The following is a 25,151-nucleotide window of genomic DNA, read 5'->3' on the forward strand; positions in this document are numbered from 1 at the left end:
GGCTTGTTCATCATCAGCCTGGGCAAAGGGGATTTGCCCAGAAGAGATTAACTGCTTCTAGTCTTTACACGAGGCCTAGACCATAATGTGTGCCTTTAGGTGAGCCCTTAAGAGATTTTTGAAAATTAGACACGAACTGAGTAATTACAAAATGTTTTCAAATTGTTTTGCTATGATGTCTTAGTAAACAATGTCCTTTGGCCTGGGCCGGTTTACACTCCCCTCTGAAGGTAAGAAGAGAGGCTAGACCATGTCCTAGCGCTCCTCCTAGCTCTAAGACTCTAGGACTTTGTGAAAGCTTAAAGGAAATGAAAACGTAACATGGTTTCGAGAAGAGCAGAAGTAAGGGGCGATCACGCACAAGGTACCCCACGCAATAGAAAGCGCTCTGGAGTCACAGAGACCCGACTAGGAATTTCAGTCCTGGCGCTGACTAAGTGACTCCAGGTAAGCTCCCCAGCCTCTCTGAGCCTTAGATTGTCCTGTTAAGTTGGGTGCAGCAGCTTTAAAATTTTGTTATAAGAGTGAAATAATATTCACAGGGCACAATGCCGGGCACCTAACAGGTAGTGGATAAACTCTAACTCTTCCCTCCTGTAATTATCGCTATTGTTAGCCACACAATGTGTACCAAAAAAACCCATCCAAGATGTTATTCTTTTCGGCAAACATTTGGTGCAGTTAGTTTTCCCAGTTGATGAATGAGAAACCTGAAAGCACAGAAGTTAGCTGTTGGCCAGAGTCTTAACAGTAAGTCCATGACCCCCAAATTTCTTAGATTGTGAAAAAAATGGTGAGAACATTTTTGTGTGCTAGGATGAAAATGCAGTGTGTTCCGGAAAAACACTTTTTTCTTTGCCACTCTTGTAATTTGTTGTTTCTTTTATTTGATAGGAAAGGAACGATTTGTATTGTAAGAAAATGTCGACTCGAGGATCCAGAACGGGGTCAACAGTGCTTCTTTGTCTCTTCTGGTTTTGACCAGTTTCAGGATTTATGCATTTCAAGGAGGAGGGATGAACTTTGTGATACCGTGGAATTCTTCCAGATAAGCAGAAGACTAGAAATCTTGGCTTAAATTGCTCTCTTGCTTATTTCTCTGAATCGAACTGTGTGGCACGGTTCAGAAGAGACAGGAGTTATTTTGAGTGTTCTCCAAGAGGGATTTCTGGTCCCTGGACATCTTGGGGGAAAACCAGTCTAAGGAAGAGCTTTTTGCAAAAGCAAATCTGGTGGCGTCCCAGACTTGCTCTCTGCCAGCGCTAGGCAGGTGTGCCTCCCTTGGCCTCAGTTTCTTCACCTGCCAGATGAGAGGTTGAAGCAGGTGATGTCTAAGATCTCTTCCAGCTCAAAATTTTCTGAATTGTGTTCTCAATGAACTCATCAGGTATTTTAGTCATACTAGAAAAACGATCCAGGCACAATTTAGAACTACCTGTCAGTATTAAGACTTTGCCACTCTGACCTTCCCATTTTTCTTTAGTGTAAATCTCATCACGCAGATCAGGGGATGAGATCTGAAAATGTCCTTTTGGTCCAGCCCACTCTCTGGCCAACTCCCAGACCATACTAGGTGGACTCCTCTGCCATGAACCATGCGACTGGAGTGGGATTTATGACCAGCCCTCACTGTGCCCACTTAGCTGCACCTAGACCTCAGTGGGGCTCTCTACATTGGGTCAGACACTGCGATTAAATTTAAAAACTGTTGTTTCCCTAGTTCTATACTCAGGCGACACTCATCCCTTACCTACCTACTTGCTCTTCTGGCTTCTTTACTGCCTTGTCTATCCAGGGCTATCTGTCTCTGAAAATACTCGAGAGGGATTCTCTAGGACCAAACTGTTCCTATATACAGGCTTTAGAGTTAGACAGTCCTGGCTTTGGGTCTTGACTCTGCCACTTATATCGTGTGCTTAATAGTGAGTCCCCTTAGGGGCGCCTGGGTGGCATAGCGGTTAAGCGTCTGCCTTTGGCTCAGGGCGTGATCCCGGCATTGTGGGATCGAGCCCCACATCAGGCTCCTCCGCTAGGAGCCTGCTTCTTCCTCTCCCACTCCCCCTGCTTGTGTTCCCTCTCTCGCTGGCTGTCTCTATCTCTGTCAAATAAATAAATAAAATCTTTAAAAAAAAAATAGTGAGTCCCCTGACGTCTCTGAGTGTGAGTTTTTCATCTGCAAGACCAGAATGTAAGTATCTTGCTAGCAAGGTTATCGAACACTTAATATTACATACAGAGCACTTAGCATAGGATCAGGCAGATTTCAGATGGCCAAAACATCAAATCTGTTATGGTTATTTGTATGAATTAGAGTCTCAATAAATGTTTGTAAAATAAGTAAAAAAAAAAAAAAGAAATAGGAACCACTTCAGAGCATTCCAATTAAATTAAGATGAAAAGTGATGAAAAAGATGCCATGCAGACTATGGGACACAGCAGCATTTTTTGAAAATATGTCTCAGACCAGCCACAGGGTGGAAGGCAGAATGTGCAAGGGCCTTAGGAGGCCTTAGAGAGGGACTCACCCCTGACCAGCCATGGGGCAAGAACTGGCCCTCAGCCCAGTATTTCCCGTTGATGAAGAAGAGGCCCGCGATCATGATGAACACCCAGACTGCCAGGTTCAGCACGTTGAGGACGTTGTTGAAGCCCACGGAATTCTTGACCCCCAGCGCGACAATAATGGTGACGATGATCGCAATCACTAGAGCCAGAAGGTCGGGGTATGACTCTTCACCTTTCCCTAGGTGGCAAAGACATGAGTTAATATTGTCCGGAGGGAAAAAGGGCCATGCAGACTCCCAGCACCCCATCAGGGCATTCGCACTCAGCTCTGGCAAGGGTGATCAGTTCGTCATGGGGGAGGAGAAACAAGTGTGTGCGGGCATGTGTGTCCACACGTGTGCTTGTGTGCAAGTGTGTGTAAGTGTGTGCACGTGTGCCTACACTGTGGTCCACAAGTGTCTCTTTGCAAATGGGAAGTTTTTGGTATATAGGTAAGATGACCTGATTACCTGGACCCAAAATTGGTCTACATGACATGGCAATGACACTACCACCTATGGAACCATGGCAAAGAACATTTGAAGTCAGAACGGTCCTAAGACATTCATGGTGTATATACGGGTTTAACATGTTACTTGAAAACTGGTTTATCTTCACCGTTGTTCACTTTATAGTCCATAAATTTTCCATTCCGTTCTAGCAATCTTTCATTTTTAGAAAGTTTTAAAATGCATGTCTTTGGAAACTGTTGGAAGAAGGGTGTGCTTTGTATTTATGCGTATGTGGTTGCAGAGAAAAGAAGCAGTGAACACACCCCACCCGGTTGGTCTGGTCTGTTGGCCAGTGGACTCCTGCCCTCTATAGAGGGGAAAAGGCATTGCCTCAGCTGTCAGGCTTCTGAATTTCAGCTGCACTCTTTGCCCATGACCAGCTGTGCGGCCTTGGGCAAATGCCTCATTTCCCTGGACCTCATCTGTAAAGTGAAGGGTTTGTACTACCTGATTTTGGAGGCCTTTCCAGATCTAAAAATTCTGTGAAATCTGTATACTATGGAGATGTGGTCTTCATACTTATTATCTTCTCATGGTATCTGAATGCTCAGCATTTTTATCAGTTCTTCTGAGATAGGGACACCAAAGTCATATGAGTAGCATGCAGCCACAGAAGCTGTACTTGGAAGTTCTGGGTCAAGACCCCCCAGCTTCCTCCACTATTGTCTGGCTTCCCATGAATATGAGAGGGTAAAGTCAGACATCAGGATGGAAAGCAGGAGCAAGCGATGGATGGAGCTCCTGGTATTTGTTACGTGAAGTTCTGATTATTTAGTATTCACCCAATTATATTATTCCTCCTTGGCTTCTTCCATACTGGAATCCATTTTGTCCCTTTTAAAAATATATTTTATCATTTAAAAATTAACACATGCTTATTTATGAAAATTAAAAATATCTGATGAAACCACTGGAGAAGTTCATTAGAGTTATTTTTCCTGCGTTGGCTTTATTTTTATGTAGTTATTAACGTGATGCATATACAGCTTGTACCCTTTGTCACATCAAGAACATATTCCATGTTATTACGACAGTCTTCCCAATCATCCTTTTAATCGCTACATAATATGCTTCCACAACTTACTCAACCATTTGCTCCACTGTAGAATACTCAGGCTGTTTCTAGGCTTTTTTTTTTTTTTTTTTTTTATAAATAAGGCTGTGATGAATATCTTTTCATATAAAGCTTTTATGGAAATTAGAATGACTTCCTTAAGATAGATTCACAGGAGAACTACTCGCCCCCCCGCCCCCCACAAAAGACATATTTAAGGCTCTTGATACATTTTGCCACATTGAATCCTGAAAGGGGAGCCCATTTATTCGTTGGGGTAAGTCTGTTTGTTGGGGTAAGAGGATATGGCGGTCTCACCCAGGCCGTTGAGGGTTCCCACGCTGTCTACCATCCAGCGGCTGATGGTGTGGTTTGCTAACGAGTCAAACATGCTGCTCAGAGCACTGGCACCGGCCGCGGTGCCAATCAGGTACTCCAGGATCAGGTTCCAGCCGATGAAAAACGCCACAAATTCCCCCACAGTGACGTAGCTGTAGGTGTAGGCGGAGCCCGTGGTCTTGGGGACGCGGACTCCGAACTCGGCGTAGCAGACGCCTGCGTGGGACAAGCACACATGGGTGGGGGGCTTCAGGAGAGGAGCTAACCCCTTCACCGAGAGGTGTAACAATCTTGGGTACAAAGTACCGGAATCTCTGCGATCTTAGAACAAACACATGAGATTTTATATATCTGAATAAATTCAAGGCCAATTCTAATATCTTTCAATGTCCGTTCTGAAAAACTTTTAACCTGATTGGCTGGGAAGGTAATCAGAGCTAATTCTAATGAACGATTGGAAACTGCTCTTTATTTAGAAAAATTCCTATTTGTTGTATGTGACTCTGTGATGTTCCTTAGGTGTCAGAGATCCTGAATGACCTAGTGGGCCTACGTCATTGTGACCCCACACCTGATGGCACCAGGGTTATGTTATGTTAACATTCTTCTCTTTCATTTGTACATATTCTGGAAGTTGCTCCCCATTTGGGGATGATAGTTCAAGTGATCTGTGAAGATTTTGTACTATATATGGGGGGTGGGGTAGATAAAAAATACATATGTAAGTAAGCCACTAGTTTTTACAAGGAAATTTAGCATGGGGAAAAGATAATTTAATGAACACTATAGAGTGTCCACTATGTGCTTGGCAGGGTGCTAAGTGCTGGGAATAAAAAAGCAAGTGAGATATGACCCTGACTGCAAGGGGAGATATACCAAGAAATCAGTGTCCGTCATGGGCTGTATAAATTCAATAATGCGGGGATATATAGGAAGAGAGAAAGCAGGGAGGAGAGACACGTGCATCAGCTGGTTTTGAGGTATATGGAGAAATTAACTGCACAAAGAAGGTGGAACATGAAGCAAAAACGTGGTGGGTAGGCAGTCTGGAGTATTTGAGTGGAGGGGGGTGGGCGTGAAGTGACTGGGGGCAGACGAGCCTGGAGAGGTAAGTAGAAGCCATGTGTTTTCCAAAGTGGGTCAAGACCCACTTCCACTACAATCATCTATTAAATCATAATTTCAGGGGTAAGGACCAGGAATCTACATTTTCACGAGCTCTCCACTTATAATTGAAAAACACTGGTGTACTCCCTCCTTCCTTGATGGAATCATAGATCAAATTAGAAAGAGACTGGGAATATGCCAAACTTCTGGGAGTTGGGAGCATTTCCTACGTCATGCTGGGGACTCTGGGTGTGAGGCCACTGGGTCGGGTGCCAAGTAGGATGACAAACAGGACCGCTTGGAGGAAACACACCAAGAATGGGATGTAGGAAGGATTTCAAAGTAAACTTTGCCTTCAGTTCCCAGTTTTAAGGGCCAATCCTGAGGTTCTGTCATCACAAATCAGGGAGTAGAATCAGTGCAAGGAAGCAAAAGCAGAGATGTCAGAAGCCAGGACACCATGAATGATTAAAGGTGAGGCAATATCTCTTTTGCTACCCCTTCGTGCTGTCAGCTCTCAGGGTGTCTGTGTGGAAGGAGCACTGGACCAGCGGGGCTGTGCTCTTGTCTCAACTCTGCCTTGACCTTGTTCATTCCTTTATATTCAGTTTCCTTCTTTGTAAAATAAAGAAATTAGGGATGCTCTCTTAAGGGTCTTCCTATTCTGACACTCTAGGATTCTACCTGTTTCATTGACTTTTATGAATTTTGCTGCTAGATATATTGGGCATAGTTTACTTTTCTTTTACATCAATTATTATATTGTTCCATATACGGAGACATTCTCAGGGTTAGCAAAGCCATTCGTCTCTGCACTGAATAACCTAGGCCACCATTTATTTTGAGTTCCTATGTCAGCCCCCCTACCCCTTTGTAAAACAGTTTTCCATCTCCTTCCTGGAGGTCAGACTGCCAGTTGTTTCTTTTTGTTGCTGCCACAGGGATTACCTCGAACAGGCAGACCACTTCCTTTTCTAAATCTCTGCTTTCAACACCTGATGTTTAAATTGTTAGAGTGAGTCTAAAATTAAGAGGAAGTGGTCTCTGAAGGAAGGGCTGGAGAATTTTTCCGTGAGGAAGGTGTAGAGTGTCTAAGCCCCGAGTATGAGGACCTGAGAACTTGAAGGACTTTCGTGCTCTCATCTCCTAGAGAGAGCTGGGTTCGCAGATACACACTAGTGCCCTTCTAGTGGGTATGACGAAGGGATTAGGAGGCAATTCTAATTCTACTCTTTGGTGTAGGATCCACAGCTTTACCCCAAAATTCTTATATCCTATGAGTTTCTTCTCGTCACCTCTTTACTTCTGATAATGCACGAGGCTTGTAAATCGAAGTTTCTCAGCCAATGTTTTTGAAGTTGGCATTAAATTTGATTGTAAATTTGATTTGGAGAGTCAGTATTATGAAATTTGGGCAATCCATGGTTCTCTCCTCAATATTTGATTTGCCAAATTAGATGCAAAAATACCCAATTCACCATCAGAACCCACTCCCCCAGGGAAATTGGCAAATAGCCAAGTCTTCCTGAGGTCTGGTGAAGGAACCCGTGCATGCTGTCCTGAGGCAGAGCCAGAGGCCCTGAACTGGGCACCGTGCAGGAGCTGTGAAGTCAGTCATTTAGTTTGCAAGGTCCTGCTTGGATTCTGGTAGCAGGAGTTTGGGAAGAATAGTGGGAAAATCAGTTAGACACTAACCAGGTAAGACAATTTCTGCTCCTAGAGACCATTTTTTGGACACTTTGTAAAGGATTTTATTTTTGGATCTTTCTGATTTATTTGTATGCAAGAATCCAGGCTTTTAGTGGGCACTAGAGAGTATGCAGCCTGGCGCTGAAGCCCCGTGGTAAGGGGTAAGAGACTTCAACCCCATAGGTCCTGAAAAAAACCGGAAAATGCCAATCACTCAACTTTTTCCTAATGTCTGGTGTATAAGAGAGACGTATTCAAAGGTATCTTTCTAATTTCAATAAGAAACAAAAACCAAAGAAAGGGAAACCATGGTTTTTACCCTCCGTCATGTTACAACTGAGGTCTAAGGGCAAGTTACTTACCTAACATGGATAAAGGGGGGGGTCCAGATACATAAACTTTAGGGTCCCTTCTAGTGCTATCATTTTTTGGTTCCAGAGTTAGAATCAACTCTCAGTCATTTGAATCAGTGGGGCAGCCATGGAGAAAATACTGCAAACCAGTGGTTCTCAGCAAGAGTAGTGCTGTCGCCTCGGGGGAATTTTGGAAATCTGTGGGGGTGTCCATCGTTCTCGTGATGATTGTGGGCACTTGAGGCATTAAGCGGGTAGGAGCCTCTACTGTTAGACGTTCTGCCGTGTGGGCTGTCCCACAGAATGAGGCATTGTCCTATGTCTTCCATAACTTCTGAGGGTCCCAGTGGACCTGTTTATAAGAACAGGTTTATACATTATAAAGACCTGTTTATAATTTCTGGGCCTGAGTCTATCTCCATTTTATATATTAACCCTTTTTTTTTCATGATTTCATATACATTGAATTTTCCAAGGCTGCAACAACTGGGTAAATTGAGGGATGTTTGCAATTTGTTTTGTTTGGAATTTGCCAAGAGTTGGCCATTATTTTGGAAACCCATATCATCAGGAGCAACATGGCTCATGGTCTCTGAACATCAAACCGCACACCTGTGTGAGTTTGCACTCACAGCAGGTCTGGAAGCGACAGCAGACTTCTGACGACTTCATTGTAGCTCCTATTGCACTTATGTCCCAGCTTCCACACACTGAAATATTATTTTTACCAGAAGTGACCTTTCTTTCATTTAGCTTCCATACTCAGGGCATATTGATTTTTTAAAAAATTAAGTGTGTAGCTCTGGAAGAGAGTGGAGGTTTCCTCAAAAAGTTAAAAATAGAACTACCCTATGATCCAGCAATTGCACTAATAGGTATTTACCCAAAGAATACAAGAACACGCATTCGAAGGGATACATGCACCCCAATGTTTATAGCAGCGTTATCAACAATAGCCAAATTATGGAAACAGTATAAGTGTCCATCGACTGATGAGTGGGCAAAGAAGAATATTAGTCATAAAAAAGAATGAAACCTTGCCATTTGCAATGACATGAGTGGAACTAGAGAATATTATGCTAAGTGAAATAAGTCAGTCAGAGAAAGACAAATACCATATAATTTCACTCATATGTGGAATTCAAGAAACAACACAAATTAGCAAAGGGGAAAAAAAGAGAGAGAGAGAAGCAAACCAAGAAACAGACTCTTACCTATAGAGAATAAATTGAGGGTTACTAGAGGGGAGTTGGGTGGAGGGATGGGGGAAATAGGTGATGGATTAAGGAGGGCAGTTGTGATGAGCGCCGGGTGACGTATGGAAGTGTTGAGTCACTATATTGTACACCTGAGACTAATATTACACTGTATGTTTTTTTCTTAAAGATTTTATTTATTTGACACGGGGGGAGGGCACAAGCAAGGGGAGCAGCAGGCAGTGGGAGAAGGAGAAGCGGGCTCCCTGTTGAGCAGAGAGCCCGATGTGGGGCTCCATCCCAGGACCCCAGGATCATGACCTGAGCCGAAAGCAGATGCTTAACCAACTGAGCCACCCAGGCCCCCCTACACTGGTATGTTAACTAACTGGAATTTAAATAAAAACTTAAAAAAATAAAATATAATTTTAATGACTATAAAAAAACCACCAAATTAAGTGTGTAGGAAGGTAGCACTATCTCATTTGCACTCAAGTGTAGCAAAGGAAGAATTTCAAAGTATTTATTACCTAAAGTTGATTTGGTGTACCAGGGCGGAGAATCACTATTCTGAACGAGAGAAAAATTTATAAATAGCCTCTACTCAATTTAAAAAATTTCTTTCCCTGGGGTTATCTTCCTAGTCATATTTTCCTTATGCTATTATCAAAGAGATTCTGCATTCCTTGGCTAACCATCAAGTGACTGGAGAGGGAGAGACATACTGATTCCAAAAGTACAACTGCAGAGCTGGAGAAAATCACTATGAAGTGCAATGTCGGGGTACAGGTGGCCACCATGAGTGACTGCCTGCTGAGACCATGGCGTGGAAGTTTTCCAGTGGAGTTGTTCGGAGATCGTAAGCCCAGATCCTTGAGAAATACAGAAGATTCACTGGAGCAGAACAAGAGGGAATGGAGTGATTTCTCATAGCCTGCAACTCAGATATCCTTTTCAAATTATCCACTCTTTAGGTATATTGTAAACATACCTTTCTTTTCATTTTGTCACATCCATAGTGTTTTGTTTATTTCTATACCCAGAACTGTTTTTGGTTAAATTGACAAACTGCCAGCCTAAAGAGCAGTCAAACTTAGGTTTTACACATTGAAAAGAGGGTCGGTATAAGATACCAAGGGGATTCCATATTGAAATATTCTCTATCGATTTCCTCTTGTGTACCTTAAATGATGTACGATTTGGAGCTCAGAGAAATTTGGTCCTTTTCAGTGTGAATTTCTTTCCAACTCCGGGAGTCTGTGGTTCTATCACATACAGGTGTAATCAGCCAGCCTTACATTAAATACTCCCAGAGAGCCCACATGTGACGTTGAACTTTCCAAACTGTGCCCAGTACGGTGCCTCCGATAGTCAAGATCATCACCGTTTGTGCCTTCCTCCACTCATGGCCTGCCCCGGCGCTCTCTACTCTCTTAGAACCATCTCCTCCACCCCTGAGAGGGTGTAAAAGAGAAAGATCCACCTGGGAGTAGGTGAAACAGAAGGATTCTCCACTCAAGAAATGCGTTTCCCTTCACATTCCACTCAAGAAAGCCATTAGATATCCAAGTACTTTCTAAAAGTGTACTTCACCTGGAAAGATTAAATCTAGAGGTTATTCACACTTGAATGCCAGTTATTCTACTTAAATAGAGGTTTTTCCATTAACGTGTAGTTTAACTTACTAAGTCCTTAACCTATCAGCTAGCATACCAGTTTCTTACAATAACTTCTGACTTCCTAATTTCTTTTCTTAAAGTGACACCATTGTTGCTGTTTTTGTAAAATATTTTATTTATTTTATTATATTTTAGAGAGAGAGAGAGAGAGAGAGAGCATGGAAGTGTAGTGAGGGGCAGAGGGAGAGGGAGAGAGAATCTCGAGTAGATATCACGCTGATGCGGGGCTCGATCGTATGACCCTGAGATCATGACCCGAGCCAAAATCAAGAGTCAGATGCTTAATCAACAGAGCCACCAGACAACCCTAAGTGACGCACATTGTTAAGTGCCTGCTATGTTAGGCACTGAAGTGAATACCAGAGACAAAGATCTAACCTTGAAGCGTCTATATTCCAATCAGGAAAGAGTTTAATAAACAGATTCCACATAGCCAGTATCTAATACTATATAGTATTTATGAGGTGCTCTGGGAGCCCAGTGGGGTGAGCAGTTTTTAGATAGCACGGTCCTTGTTCCCTGGGAAGTAGGGATGAAGGGGTAAGCTTCTGATCACACATTGAAGGGTGAGCTGGGTTTTTCCAAGTAAAACAAAATGGGAAAGGGCGATATCAGGCAGATGGAGGGGTAGCTGGAGTGGTACATGTGGGCTGTTTTGGATCGAGGAGGATGAGTCTGCAGAGGTGAACTGGGATCAAGTGATTAAAGAAGTGGGACCTTTTTAATAAATTGGGGAAATCTAGCTGAAAAAACCCATCTGGTTCATCTACCTCTATAGTTTTAAAGCTTTGTCTTGGTTGTAAAACCCTCTTTGCACACGTAGTGTTATTTGAGACTTTCATACATAAATAAGTAGAAGCAAGGTGGCTCTATCTGAGGAGTGGGTGAGAGGCCTGAGGCTCGGGATCCCTCTCAACCCATATTCTCCCCAAAGCTCCGACCTTCCTCTGTGGACTCATGGGGCTGCACTGAGCATGGTGTGGGGACGGGTGTCAGCTGCCGGTGGGGATGTTCTCTTGGTGGTTGATGCTCCGGAGCCCCAGACCTGAAGCTGCCCCTTTGATTAATGACAGAGATTAATGGCTAGAATCAAAGCCTTCTGAGACGCAGTTCTAGGAGCTTTCCAACTCATTCATTCATCCAAAACACTTATCAGGTTCCATCTGTATGCACCTATGTTAGCTTTCAGAGATTTAAAGGTGAAGAGGAAGAACACAGTTCCTTTGTTGTGGGTCTTATAGTCCAGTGGAGAAGACAGACAAGAAAACCAACAATTACAATAAAATAACAAAGGAGATATTAGCTGCAGGGGGTGGGGGGAAAATACACAAATTGCTTTAAAGAGCTGCAAAGTTGGGTTCTGAAGTAAGGTCTTAGGACAGCCAGAAGGACTTCCCTAGGGAAAGAGGGTATCAGGAGATATGGGAAGGGGTGGAGGGGGGTCTCCAAGAAGACAGTTTGCCAACACTGCAGCTTCATTCAGGCCTCTGGGATCAGTAACATTGGGAGTGCTGCTCAGGGGGTCAATCGGGCTGTCTTGGGTGACTGGCCATAGGTCACAGAGAGCAGGCCTGAGCAGTTACTTCAAACATGCTGTATCTATCAGTGATTCTCAGTCATGAGGTCAGTTACTCCTGAATGCCAATGATCCGCCATCTCCCAGACTAGGATCAATCAGCCATCGGACTGAACCAGGGCACCCCACCAATTAGGCCCAAACATGTCTTTAAGAAAGTCCTCATCAAAGAGCATTTTGCTGAGGTGGTTGTTACTCCTTTCCTTCTCATTTTATTAGTTTTCATAAAACATCTTTGTTCTGTTTATAAGTTCACAGCAGGGCTAAGACGTTGTCTATACTGCTGTGGTTGGTGGCACTGCTTAAATGTGGACTGGGAGTGGGCTGTAAGGAGAAATTACAGGGCCTCAGGGAGAAATAGAGTGTGAATTCTCTCGGAAACATTTGTTTTGTTTGCGACACTGAATTCCAGATGGTGAGTATTGAAGTAACCCCATCACTGCTGGCCCCCCTGAGAAGCAGGTTGTGGGTTCTCAGAACCCTCTATTCAGCCGCCTGGCACGTGGGAGCCTGCCATCTTGCACCAGTGTCCTCTTCCCAATGCTCTTGATTAGCCAAGAAAATTGTGCGTTTCTTTCCCCAGGAGGAATCCATCAGGCTCTCTCTCCTGCTCCCTTCCCTGCTCCCTGTCTGGTCTACCTGAGTCAGCTTGGTCACCCCATCACCTGCCAGTGAAGCCTAGGCACTTTTAACAAATGCGTCTGGAAGAAAAGCAATTTGTCTGGCAACACCTGTTTCTTTGCATCTAAGAAGAGACTTATAATTTTTCTGCCAAAGCAGGCCCTGGGTGGACAGTTAGAGCCTGCATTTAGGGGACGGGCGGCATCAGCAATCAGGGTGTGTGTGTGACACTATTCGTTACTGAACCTGACAGGGCTCCAATTGAGTTGGGTAGGGAACAGAGGGCTCGCAAGTTCCCCAAACCAGAGCACCGACGTATCAACACATGCACGGGAAGGAAGGGGAAGGGACCCCGAGACAGGTCAAGGAAGTTTAATAATTTACTCATTAAATGTGACCAGCCTGTCTGCTTACTTTCTTCTCTAGATCTCCTTCTGTGAAAGCATTTCAGAGCTTGTCGAAGGAACGATTCCCACAGCATGATGAATTACAGTCTTCTATCGTTTGCTGATGCTATTGTTAATGTCCTCGTTAGTGTTCCCTAGTTTATCTTATTGCTTTATCAAATGGTGATGAGGACGTACCAATAATCATGCTCATGCACTTGCTTTCAACTAAATGACACACAGGGTTCGCTGTTCCCGGAGTCCACCTGACCTAGATTGGTCCCTCTTCCTCGCTGTGGTGACAGGTGGGCTGGGGGTGCCCTTTGCTCTGCTCCCAACATTTTCATGTAGGTGATCTCAGGTCAATGTCAAAGGCAGTCTTGGAGGGAGGGAGATGTTACAAAAGAGAAAAGCACCTGTTTTGGGGGCATCTATCCATGCTAGGCCCATCGTATACATTTTCTCACCTCATGCTCAGGTCAGCTGTCTGCGAACGCTGAGGCCACCATCAGCAGGCCGTCTTTGCTTCAGGAGAAGCAGTGAGTGTCATGGGAGCCGCCCAGCCTCTGGAGACAGGTCTAGAGAGTGGTTGTGACAACTAAGTGACATATTGCACACAGATCACTTTGCCCAGTGCCTGGCACACAGCAAGTGTTTAATAAATGACAGCTACAATTAGTACTAACTGTGGCCTTGAGTAAGGCATCTGATTCACAGATTGTTAGTTTCCCCATCTGGAAAGTGGCGACGGTGATCTCTGCTGGGGGTTGCTGTGGGTCAGTGAGGGAACACATGCATGGCTCTGACATGCAGTGGGCACTCCTCCACTGGGAGCGATGGTGATTAGTACAGAGGAAGTAAGGGAATCGCACAGGCTTTCGTAGCAGTAGCCTCCCGAGGGTTTATGTCGGAGCATTTGCCTTGTGGGTGGGATCAAAGGGGTTGGAAGCAAGAATTGTTGGTGGAAGATTTTAGAGGCTCAGCATTGGCAGGGATATCAGAAATCATCTGGAGTCTAGACCAAGCCCCAGGTGTGCCCAATTCCCTTCTAAATCAGAACCCGGGAAAGTTCCTTGTTAGGTTTGAAATCTTTAATCTGGAAACATATGTTCTCTTCTGCAGGTCCAGTTAGAAATGTGAGGGTGGAGAGAAATTCCCCGTTTTCTTGCTCAACCTTTCTTCAGGAGGCCTCCAGCCCCTCGTTCAGATGACTCTGACAGCTGGGCTAGAAAGGCTTTGTGCAGAGAGGACAGAACAGGAGTAAAGTGACAGCTGCCAATTCTCGTGCACCCAGATATTTTTCAGCTCACCACTCTCCAGGAGTAGGCAGTGCCCCCAATTCTAAAGCCGATGAAAGGGGTGCCAACAAGGAAAGACCTAAGAAGCTCCTGTGAGGGGACCAAGCCATCCCTCCTGCCCTGAGGATTTTGTGGCTGGGGTTAAAGGTGAGTGCTGAGAGAGCGCGCTCCAGCCCTCTGTGGCTACTCAGCCGGTCTGACGGGCAGGTGGGTCCGGGTTCCCCTGGGATGGGCTGCCTTCCCAGCAGATGCCTGGGGCGTGAGACACGGCGAATCTCTCATGGGGCTGGATCTGTTCTCTGTGGAGGACCTTCCTAGAGACACGAGACAGCCCGCATAGAAGAGGGGTTCCATCTCAACTTTTTCCCCAAACAGGGCCAACGTGCAGGGAGGGCAACATGAGGAGGGGCACTGAGTGTGCAGAGTGGATGCTGGGCATGTGCAAGGCTTCGTACCGGGCCCCCGAGGGTGAGGACATCACTCCTCTTCATGGGCTTTTATCTCATGGCGGTCATGCCTTACTCATTTCGAGCACCTTTTTCAGTGCACAGAGCTGAGGCTGCTTGAATATCACTTCTCCAGAAGGAGCACTTTGTCATGGGAGCCTGGTTAATGTCCTTACAGCACTCACCACAATGTGTGGTTAGATCTATTCATTTACTTGTGTTCTGAGGCGTAGCCTCCTTGCACGTTTTTTTGTGCAATCATTTTGCACAAAAGCACAATCATTTTGAAGGGGGCTATTCTGGTAGAGGTGAGAATTCCTCTAGGGACAATACCTTCAGACCCTAAAGAATACTCTTTGTGCAAAGGTCGTCTGGTGAAAGGGTGAGTAGGGGGCAGGCCCGCTGGGTCTTTTGCTAGGTATGCACCAAGGGGCTTCGGAATCTGAAGCATGGACACTCATTCGCATTGAGAACAAATCGAGGCTGGTTAGGTTGGAGACCTGGCCGACAGTGCGGCAGTGCTGACAAGAACACGAGGAGACGGTGCTGAGCATTATGCCATGGGCACCGGCTCTCCTGAGCCCTTTACATACACACTCTTCACGAGATGCTTATGATGCAAAACTTATTATTTCCATTTACAGATGATGAATCCAAGATCTAGATGGGCTATTGGGACTTCCCAGTCCTTCCCGCCTGACAGAACACACCCAGAGAATGGTCACATTTGTATGGCTACGAGAAGCAGGTCAATATGCACAAGGGGGAGGCCCTTCACAGGTGGCCGTGATGGCCTGGGCCTCTGCCACCTCCCAGCTGTGCTGAGGGCTGAGGGATCAATACCGTGGCACACCCGTAACTTTTGGCAACCTGTTTGGGAAGGTCTAGGTTAAGTACAGTTCCCAAGTCGTGCAAGTTGTAAACGGCAGAGCAGGGCTTGAATGGGGTGGATTTATTCTGGGGGCTGACTGCCCCTGGCGCCCGGATGCTACCAGGGTTGGAAAGTGTGTGTGTGTGGAATGTTGAGACACTGGACCTTTCTATACAAATCTTTCCCCTCCCTGGGTTCTTTTTTTACCCTCCTACAGGCAATCGAATTTGAACTGTTCATTTTGCAGAAAAAGCAACTGAAGTCAAGAGGTGAGCCACTTGCCTAAGTGTCCTGAGCTGCCGAGGAACAGAGCTGGAAAAAGGGCTCGGGTGTCCCGACTTCTGTCCCCGGCCCTGGGGTCTCTTGCAGTGTGCAAGACGATCTCACGCGTGCCTGTCTGGTTTCTTTGCACGGATGTCTCAGAGTTCTCTCGTGGGTTCTGCAGTACATCTGTCCTGATGCTGAGCCCGGAGCAGGTGGCTGCCCCCCCCCCCCATGCTAGCTGCACTTGCATGCCCTGTCTACTCTACCAGGTGCTGTAGAAGACGTCAAAGGAGCCCAGGTTCTCCTTGGTTTGCCGGAGGAAGCTCATTTCAGAATCAGCAATTAAGAGACTTGTAAAGTTTTATTAACATGAGCTCACCTTCTCTGAACTGGTGACTGACATCCTTCCTACAGGGCTGTCAACCCAGCTCTATATGGAAGACTTCCATGAACTGCACATCACCCTTCTCACTGCTGACAGGTGACAGAAAGGCACTGAGCTTAGAAGGCATTTTCATGACCTGGGTTACAGAAGTTATGATCTAGAAAAGTGCTCAACCCATCAATAAAATAGAGTGAGCTACAGGCTTTTTTGAAAGCCCAATAAGAGTGAAGGGTTTCTTGATTCACTTGACTCTCTTTGATGAATTCTTAAATTTGGGGGCATGTGTCTGCATGAGGCAGCTTGGCGGTAATAGCCTCTGGAGCCAGGCAGAATCAAAGTTAGGTTCAACCTTGGCCGCTGACTGCCTTGAGGGCCTGGATAAGTCACTTCGCCTCTCTGAGCCTCAGTTTTATCACCTACAAAATCAATATATAATGGCCCTTCTCTTGTAGGATTTGCTGGGTGGATTATGCAGCGGTGTGCAGCTGGTGTGGCTGGTGCCGGGCACATCAGAAGTCCCCAGTGGTCTAGCTGTTGTGATTAATAGAATGCAGACACTAATAGTCACCCAGTAGGGAGGTTGAGAGCATTAAATGCACAGTGCTTGGGGCACAGTATTGGATTAGTAATAATAATAACAACAACAATAATAATGACTAACATTTATCAAGTGCTTATTAGGTTATGTCTTAGAGACTTTACAAGCATTGAGGGTAGCTGCTATCATTATGGCTATTTCGACATAGAGCTGTGAGTTTGGACAATATTTTGGGAGAGCTAGTTTTCCAGAGGCTTGAAGATGGGCATGCATCTGTTCATCTTTGCATTTCCTCTCTACACTTCCAGTGTTTCTGCCTCTCCCACCGCCAGTGTGGTTTAGAGCAGTGCTCAGATACGTTTGGGCGAACAAAGGGAGGCAAGCTTGTGGAATGAATGAGTGATCCTAGATCACTGAGAACGACCAGCGATGCAAAAGGGTCAACACTCCTGTGTTCATCTCTTGAGTCTGGCTTCAGTTTGAGGAGGGGAAATGGTCTATTCTGAAAAACAGAACAAGGGAACTCAGCAGACTATCTAAATAGACTCAGAATCTTTAGAAATCTTCCTCGGTCATGAAAATCCAACCTGAGATGAATACTGCAATGGGGAGATCCTGCTTAGGCTTTGTGAAGATCCAGCCCAGGGAGGAGGTTGGGGAGCCCCGCCTGCGGCTTGGCAGAGCACTACTCCCCTCACCACCTCCCCAGAGATGCAGCTCCCATGGTCTCACCTGATGATGCCAACGAGCAAATGAGGATGGCCCTTCCCTTTCCTAGGGTTTTCTGCTTCTACTTTCACTTTCTGTCACCGGAACTGTGTTGTAAATCCGTTATTCTAATGACATTATTTCAAAAACACTTGCGTTTGTTCTGTCTTTTCTCAGCTAGAGAGAGCATTTATCCCTCTGCCACATCCTCCCTCGCCCACCTGTGCCCACACCCTCTCCATCCTAAGCTTCCTTCTGATCGCCAATCTTAACCTCTTGCCTGTTCTGTGCAATACGTGCATAACCAGTGTCTCCACCTCTACTCTCTCCCCACCATGTTACTACAGTACGGATCTGGTTATGTCGCTGAACTTCTCTGCTGGCAGAATGATCTCTTGGCCTGTCCCCTTGGGCAGACCTTCCCGCTTGGCCCCCAAGTCCCTCCTCTAAGAACCTACTTTGTTTAATGAATGATCCTGATGGACTGTTTTAGCTAGGGGACAATAGTCTTTGGAGAATAGCCGGGATGAAATTGTAGAGAGTTGGAGACAGAGACTCATGGGAGCAGCAACTCAGCGTTGGCAGAACTAGGAAAAGTTCCCTATTCAGTTGTTGAGGGAGACTCTAGATTCTCCAATTGTACATTACGGGCAATCAGAACCAATTTTACTTCAATATTTCAGAACAAGTTGACCTCAGCAAGCTGGAGGGCTTAGGGGCAGTGCATCCACTATCGATGTGGCAGTGACAGCCAGTTTTCCTTTTCTTTCCCGTCAACAGAGCTCCTGTAATACTGGAGTTGACAATGTACCCAATCAGAAGACGACACTTCATATCCTCACTTGCTGTGGCCAAGTGTTCCAGTTTCAACCAAGGTAAGTTATAGAGAAGGATCTATAGAGATAACTTACATGTAAGTTCTAGAGAAGGACTTATGAAAAAGTTTCGTAAAAAGGGGACAGAAATATGGGAAATAACCTGCTTCAACTTTCTGTTCCTGCCTTCTGGAACTCAGATGCACTGACTGGAGCTCCAGCAGCCATCTTGGATCTTGAAGTCACCTTAAGGATGGAAGCCAAGCATCCTCCATGGTAGAGCACAAAGATGAAGGGCCTGAGTCCCCAAAACTGCAGAGCCACAATAACAGCCTCCCCCCAGATTCTTTCTACACAAGAAAGAAGTGAAATCGTCTGTTGTATTTGGTTTTCTGTTGTGTGCGATTGAATCTGACCCTAATCTGCTAATACAGCAGCAGATGAGCAAAGTGATTCCCATGTGGGCTCTGGAGTCAGACTACTTTCACCCCATTCCCTGCTCTGTCGCCTCTCAATCAGGTGTCTTAAGCAAGTTACCAAACTTTTCACAAGCCTCTGTTTTCTCATCTGTAATGTGAGGATAATGACACCACTTACCACATAGAGTTGACGTGAGGATTAAGTAACATAATGTGTTAAGCACTCAGAACTCTTTTGGTACACAGTAAGTGCTCAGTAAATGGTAGCTGCTGCTGCTATTATTACTATTATTACTACTATTGTTGCCATACTTACCCGCCAGATTGGGTGTTCATCTCCACCCATAAGCAATGGGTCCTTTAGAGTAGAAACAATTTCTTATGTGTTTTTGGTACTGCCCCAGAACTGGTAGATGGTGGGTACACAATACGTCTTTACTGAAGCACATCTTATTAGATTTTTGTCAACTATTTCTCATGGGTAGATGATAAAACTTACTGGTATTGGCATCAGACTGGGGACTGATGCCCTGTAAGCACAGTGTCTCTTCATCCCTACCAAAACCATTTGAGATACAAGCCGAAAGGGCTATTGTAGGATGTGCATGACCTTAGGAGTCACTCAGACCTACATTCTATGTAAGGTTCAAATTTGATAATATTAAAAGAGAACTGGAAATAAACTTGGAGTGGCCAGATGTCACTAGCATGGTGGCTTTGCTCTGTGTTTCATCCTGAGTCAAGAGAATTAGACAACCTCTGGAAGCCAAACTGCTTCCGTCCCTCAGTCTCTCAACATGGTTGTAGGTGGGAATCAGGAAGAAAAACTATTTCCCCTATCTTGTTTATTTAATCTGGTGTATTCAAAGAGATTTTTAGGTTTGGTATGAGCATGGGGTCTGGTTGTGGCCTGCTGAACTATTAAAGAGTAGATAAGACCTTATGGGCAGAGGGTAAAGGTTACTGCACAGGCTGCTTTCTCTGATAAGTTTCCCTCCACCTGCAATAGGGCTGTGGGCATTTATGGTGTTGAGGCATGACTGGTAGGAGGGGCTTGGGAGGTCCCTGTAACTTTGGCTCTTGTCAAATTGTAGAGGGTGTGGCTCTCTCTCTCTTAGTCAGATTTGTTTCATGGTATAAGCTGGTTTGCATGGCACAGGGGATGATGCCACGGGGCCAAGAAAATCTTAAGAATCTGCTGACCAAATAATTTATATCCTAACATATGCTTTCTCTTTTTGTAGATCATAGCTGGAGCAGGAGTTGAGTTTTGGTCCCAATGATAGAGTAGTTCTTAACCCTGGCTGCACATTCGAATCCTCTGAGGCTCTTAACAAAATACTATTCCTTGGGTTTCACCCCAGTCCAACTGAATTAGAATCTCTGGGGATGGAGCCAGGACATCAGCATTTTTAAAAGGAAATATACAGGAATTAAAAGAAAACTAAAGGGCGAGCCACAAAGTGAGAGAAAATGTTTACAAAATCACATATGTAATAAAGGAATTGTATCCAGAATATATAAGAAAATCTTAAAAGTTAATAATAAGAAAATGAAGAACCCAATTAAAGAATGGGCAAAAGATTTGAACACTTCACTAAAGAAGATGGATGGCAAATAAACACGTAAAAAGATGCTCAAAATAACAATTAGGAAATGCAAATGAAAACCACATTGAAATATCATTATACACCTTTGAAAATGGCAAACAAACAAAGCAACAACAAGAAGCAACACCTGACAATTCTGAAGGCTAGCAAGGAACAGAGCAACTGGAATTCTCAGGTGTGGCTGGTGGGAATGAAAAATAATACAGTCACTTTGGAAAAGAGTTAGCAGTTTATTATAAAGTTAAACCTACATTCCTAGATATTTACTCAAGAGAACTTACAGCTCGTGTTCACACAAAAACCTGTACATAAATATTTGTAATGGCTTATTTATAATGCCCCAGACTGGAACCAACTCAATTCAACATTCAGCTAATAAATGGATAAATAAACTGCAGTATATCCGTGCAGTGGGATATTACTCAAAAGTAAAACGGAACGGGGCGTCTGGGTGGCGCAGTCGTTAAGCGTCTGCCTTCGGCTCAGGGCGTGATCCCAGCGTTCTGGGATCGAGCCCCGTATCAGGCTCCTCTGCTGGGAGCGTGCTTCGTCCTCTCCCACTCCCCCTGCTTGTGTTCCCTCTCTTGCTGGCTGTCTCTATGTCAAATAAATAAATAAAATCTTAAAAAAAAATAAAATGGAACAACCCACCGATATACATAATATGAATCAATCTTAAATGCATCATACTAAGTGAAAGAAACCAAACTCAAAAGGTTATACACTGAATGATTCCATTTATATAACATTCCGGAAAAGGCAAAAGTAAAGGGACAGAAAGCAGTTTAGTGGGTGCCAGGGGGTGGGAGTGGAGGAGAGGAAAATTGAAAAAGGTAACATGAAGGAATTATTTGGGGTGGATGGAACTCTTCTGTATCTTGATTGTGGTGGAGGTTACGTAATTGTATGTGTTGGTCAAGCTCGTGGAGTTGTATATTTAAAAGGATACATTTTACTGTATGTAATTATAACTCAATAAAGCTGACTCCCTTCCCCCAAACCATTCTTCAGAAAAAAAAATTTCCCTAAGTGATTTAAATTCATAGTCAACGTTGAAAGATGTTGTTGGTATAACAAATTTGAATCTAAGTTCTGGTAATTAAATTTCAGTTTTCTTATATATAAAACTGGAGATAATAAAACCTACCTTGAAGAGATATTATGAATCTATTTTTTTTATTTTAAATATTTATTTATTTATTTTAGAGAGAGAGAAAGAGGACCAGTGGGAGGGGCAGAGGGAGAGGGAGAGAGAATCTCAAGCCAACTCCACACTGAGCATGGAGCCCGACGCGACACGACATGGGGCTTGATCTCACAACCCTGAGATCATGATTTGAGCCAAAACCAAGAGTCTGACGCTCAACTGACTGCACCACCCAGGCGTGGCATGAAGATGTTACGAGTCTTAAATGTGGTAATGTATGACAAGCTCCGATTGCAGGGTTTGGCACACAATAATCACAACTACTCACGCAGCGCTATGTGCCAGACACTGCAGCACCCAGGCATCTCTGTGAAGGAGATATTATGATGACCATTTTCAAGGTGGAGAAACGGAGGCTTAGAGAAGTTATGGACCTCGCTCAAGGTCTCACACCCAGTCAGTGGCAGAGCCAGGTTCCAAGTCTCATCTTAAGATCGCTGATTACTGTAGCACTTCTGAAACCTCCATCTCAAACATCCTGCCCATTGGCTTCACATGTATGGCCCTAGTGCATTTTCTCAATACTTTCAATGGTGTCCTCAGGGTTGAGCCAGGTTTCGTAAGGCCAGAAGGAGAAAGGAGCACGTATTAAAAAGTCTGAAGGTAGAGGGGAGTTTGGTTATCGTGATACGGAGGAGTGGTGGGAAGTTTGTCAGGGGAGGTGCAATACAGGCATGATGATACGGGAATGGAGAGAAGACAGCAGAGGCGGACGTCCCTTAGTTTCGTGACAAAGGATCACAGAATGAGAGGCCTGGTTGGAGGCTTCTGTTATAGATATGCTAACTTCAGCACAAGTTATTTTGGCCTGGGCTCTGGTTGGGGCTATTGGAGAATTCTGGCTGGCCTCAGTCACAAAGTCATCTTAGAGACGACTTCAGGAAAAGGGATAGTTGTACAACCAACAGGGAAGTAAGAGATAAAATAAAATCAGTCTGGAATGACTTCCCTCATTAAGTTAAAAAGATGTCAGATATAAACTGGGGCACTTGCTGGCTGTGTGCTCACGGGCTGTGCGTCCCCCGTGGATGACGGCTAGTCTGTAGGCAATATTCGTGCAGAACTTTTCTCGTGAAGGTGTGCGTTCCTACACAGGAATCCCGACACAGGCTAGCATTCTTGCTTCTGAAGCACTGGATGAGGCCATGACGTTCCCTGCCAGGACGTGAGCTGACCCACGTGACCTGCCACCTAAAACCCAGCAAAACTTCATGCTTTTGCAATACAACACGAAGAAACAAGATGTGTTCTTTTTCCTTCTTTTTCAAGTTATTGTCTATTGACCTATTCCTGGGAAGATACTGTGGATCACAGCTCAAGAGAAAAGGAGGGAAGAGGAAAAGGAAAATAAGAGGGCCGTTTCACAAATTATCAATATGTAAGTCCTGGTGCCTTATTTAAAAAATGAGTTTTATGATTCTTTCCCAAGGAGAGAGATGGCACTGGTTGGACTTCCCTGTAGAATACAGTCTGTCGGAGTGCTTGCGGCAGATGGTGCTTTGTGATTCTCAAGATGGCTTTACGTTTCCTACCTTGGTTTCCTCCTGCTTGGGGGTCACAATGCCAGTTTTGGGCTCATCAAATCCCAATCATATCAGATTTAGTGACTTGTCATTTTGCTACTCTGCCCAGCCTTTCTGTATTATTTATAATCCTAGCTATAGCCACCTTCCCACAAAGGGATTGACCTATCTTCCGTTGAAAGGGAGAGTTATGATAAAAATGGCGCCATTAGGACGTGACAAGGAATGAGAAGTTGGGAGGTGGTCAGACACCAGAATAATTATTTGTATGGAAAAACCAAAGGAAAAGGAGGCGACTACAGTTGAGTGTTGAACTCCCTGGAAGTCAGGGCAAGAAAGGAGCCCGATGACCCCTTTGCCGACCCTTCACCTGTCTCACCACTGAATATTCTAGAGAAGCAGGATGAGCTGGAACAGACCGGCAGTGCACTGTCCACAGGCCTTCCACTGTACTGAGACACTTACCTGATAATATGGACGCAACGGCTGCAATGATGAAGGACACGATGACACCAGGTCCTGCCATTTCCTTGGCCACCAGACCAGACACCACGTACATCCCCGTGCCCACGCAGCTGCCGACGCCAAGTGAGATGAGGTCCATGGTGGTGAGCACCTGGGCTAGCTTGGTGCCATGGGCCGTGGTGGCCCCTGTTCCCTCCAGCATGGACTCCACTGGTTTGGTGCGCAAGATTCTGGAGTGCATGGCGTACCAGGCGGCCCCCCACTGCACCCGCCGGGGGTCCAGGGAGGCAAGGAAGCCACTCATCCTGTGTGATAGGGGTTACGGTGAAGGTCAACTGATGGAAGAGGTTCTATGGGCGCCTTAATGGATGCTTCTGGAACTCATCTAGTGAATAGGGATCTCCTTTTTAGAAAAGGTCCAGCGGGACCCAAAGCAGCCTTCTCCTGGGCATGAATGTCTGCAGGAAAAACACAAGAAAGGAGAAGATGAGACCAGGCAGGAACAAATGATCGCTTGGAGGCGTGGTTGGAGGTCAATATACTGAATTGGTTGAACAGGTCTATCTTGTGCATTCACAATGCAGGAGGGTTGCGTTTCCCCCCTTTGTGTTACCTCCAGTCCTAAATAACCTTCTGTCCTTTGCGCTTTGTCCCCGAGTTGTTCTGAAGATGGTCTGAATCAGGGTCTGCCACTTACTGCTGTGGGACCTTGGGTAAGTTACCTCACTTCTCTGTGCTTCTGTTTCAACTGTATAATGGGGTTAAAAAAGCCTTCTACCTGGTATTGACGTGAAAATTAGATTATTGTCTAAAAAGAGCTTAAGACAATGCCTGGCACATGGAAAATGCTCACCTGGCCTGGCTCTGCCCAGACTTACCTGGCTTCTTCTTAGAAGACTCGATCTGTGATTTTGGGGCATATACTTTGGGGATACAACATCCTCATTTTTAAAATACAAAGATGTAAAATTAGATTTATGACTTTTAAGAGGGACAATCCCACCCCATGGGGTTGTTTTGGAACTTTGCTCTCAAATAAAATGAAAAGTGTCTTGAGTGTTTTTTTTTTTTCCTCTCAAAGACTGAGGAAGACGAAGTGTTCCTGGCATTTGGTGGGTAAGACCCAGAGATGATAACTGGGTGGGATGGTGTCATCCAATTTTCAATGATCTCACAGACATTCTTGTAGATGAAAATTCTGCTTATGATGATCTAAACCTAAAAGCTAATTGTTTTATGTATAAACACACGGGCTTTTCAGGGATGGTTTTAATATACAAGTACATCGACTTTTCCAGGAATGAAACTGTAGAGTAAATGGAAGGATGATTGTAAATTCTTTAGTTTGGAACCAAAAAGGAATTCTTCACTGCTTCAGAAACTCAATCCCCCTTTCAACGCCACCCATGGTACAGCATCTCCCATGCAGCACACCTGTGATGGCCTGCCGTTTGGAACTGGTACACTGACCATGATTCTTTAAACTGTAAAAGCGTCTGACAGCTCCCTGTGTGCTCGCCTGAGTCTTTACATACCCAAGTACGTT

General features: G+C 44.9%; 1 protein-coding gene across 1 annotated transcript in view; it reads right to left on the reverse strand.

Moving 5' to 3' along the window:
• Positions 1-23,909, reverse strand: part of SLC7A14 (solute carrier family 7 member 14) — a 48,231-nt gene extending 24,322 nt beyond the window's left edge. The window contains exons 1-3 of the mRNA XM_026498769.3: positions 23,606-23,909; positions 4,429-4,665; positions 2,526-2,743 (exon numbers count right to left, since the gene is read on the reverse strand). Of these exons, the coding sequence (XP_026354554.1) occupies positions 2,526-2,743; positions 4,429-4,665; positions 23,606-23,909 (759 nt within the window). The remainder of the gene's footprint in view (positions 1-2,525; positions 2,744-4,428; positions 4,666-23,605) is intronic.
• Positions 23,910-25,151: the final 1,242 nt, after the last annotated feature.

This window comes from Ursus arctos, unplaced genomic scaffold (genome assembly GCF_023065955.2).
Source record: "Ursus arctos isolate Adak ecotype North America unplaced genomic scaffold, UrsArc2.0 scaffold_4, whole genome shotgun sequence".
NCBI lineage: Eukaryota > Metazoa > Chordata > Mammalia > Carnivora > Ursidae > Ursus > Ursus arctos.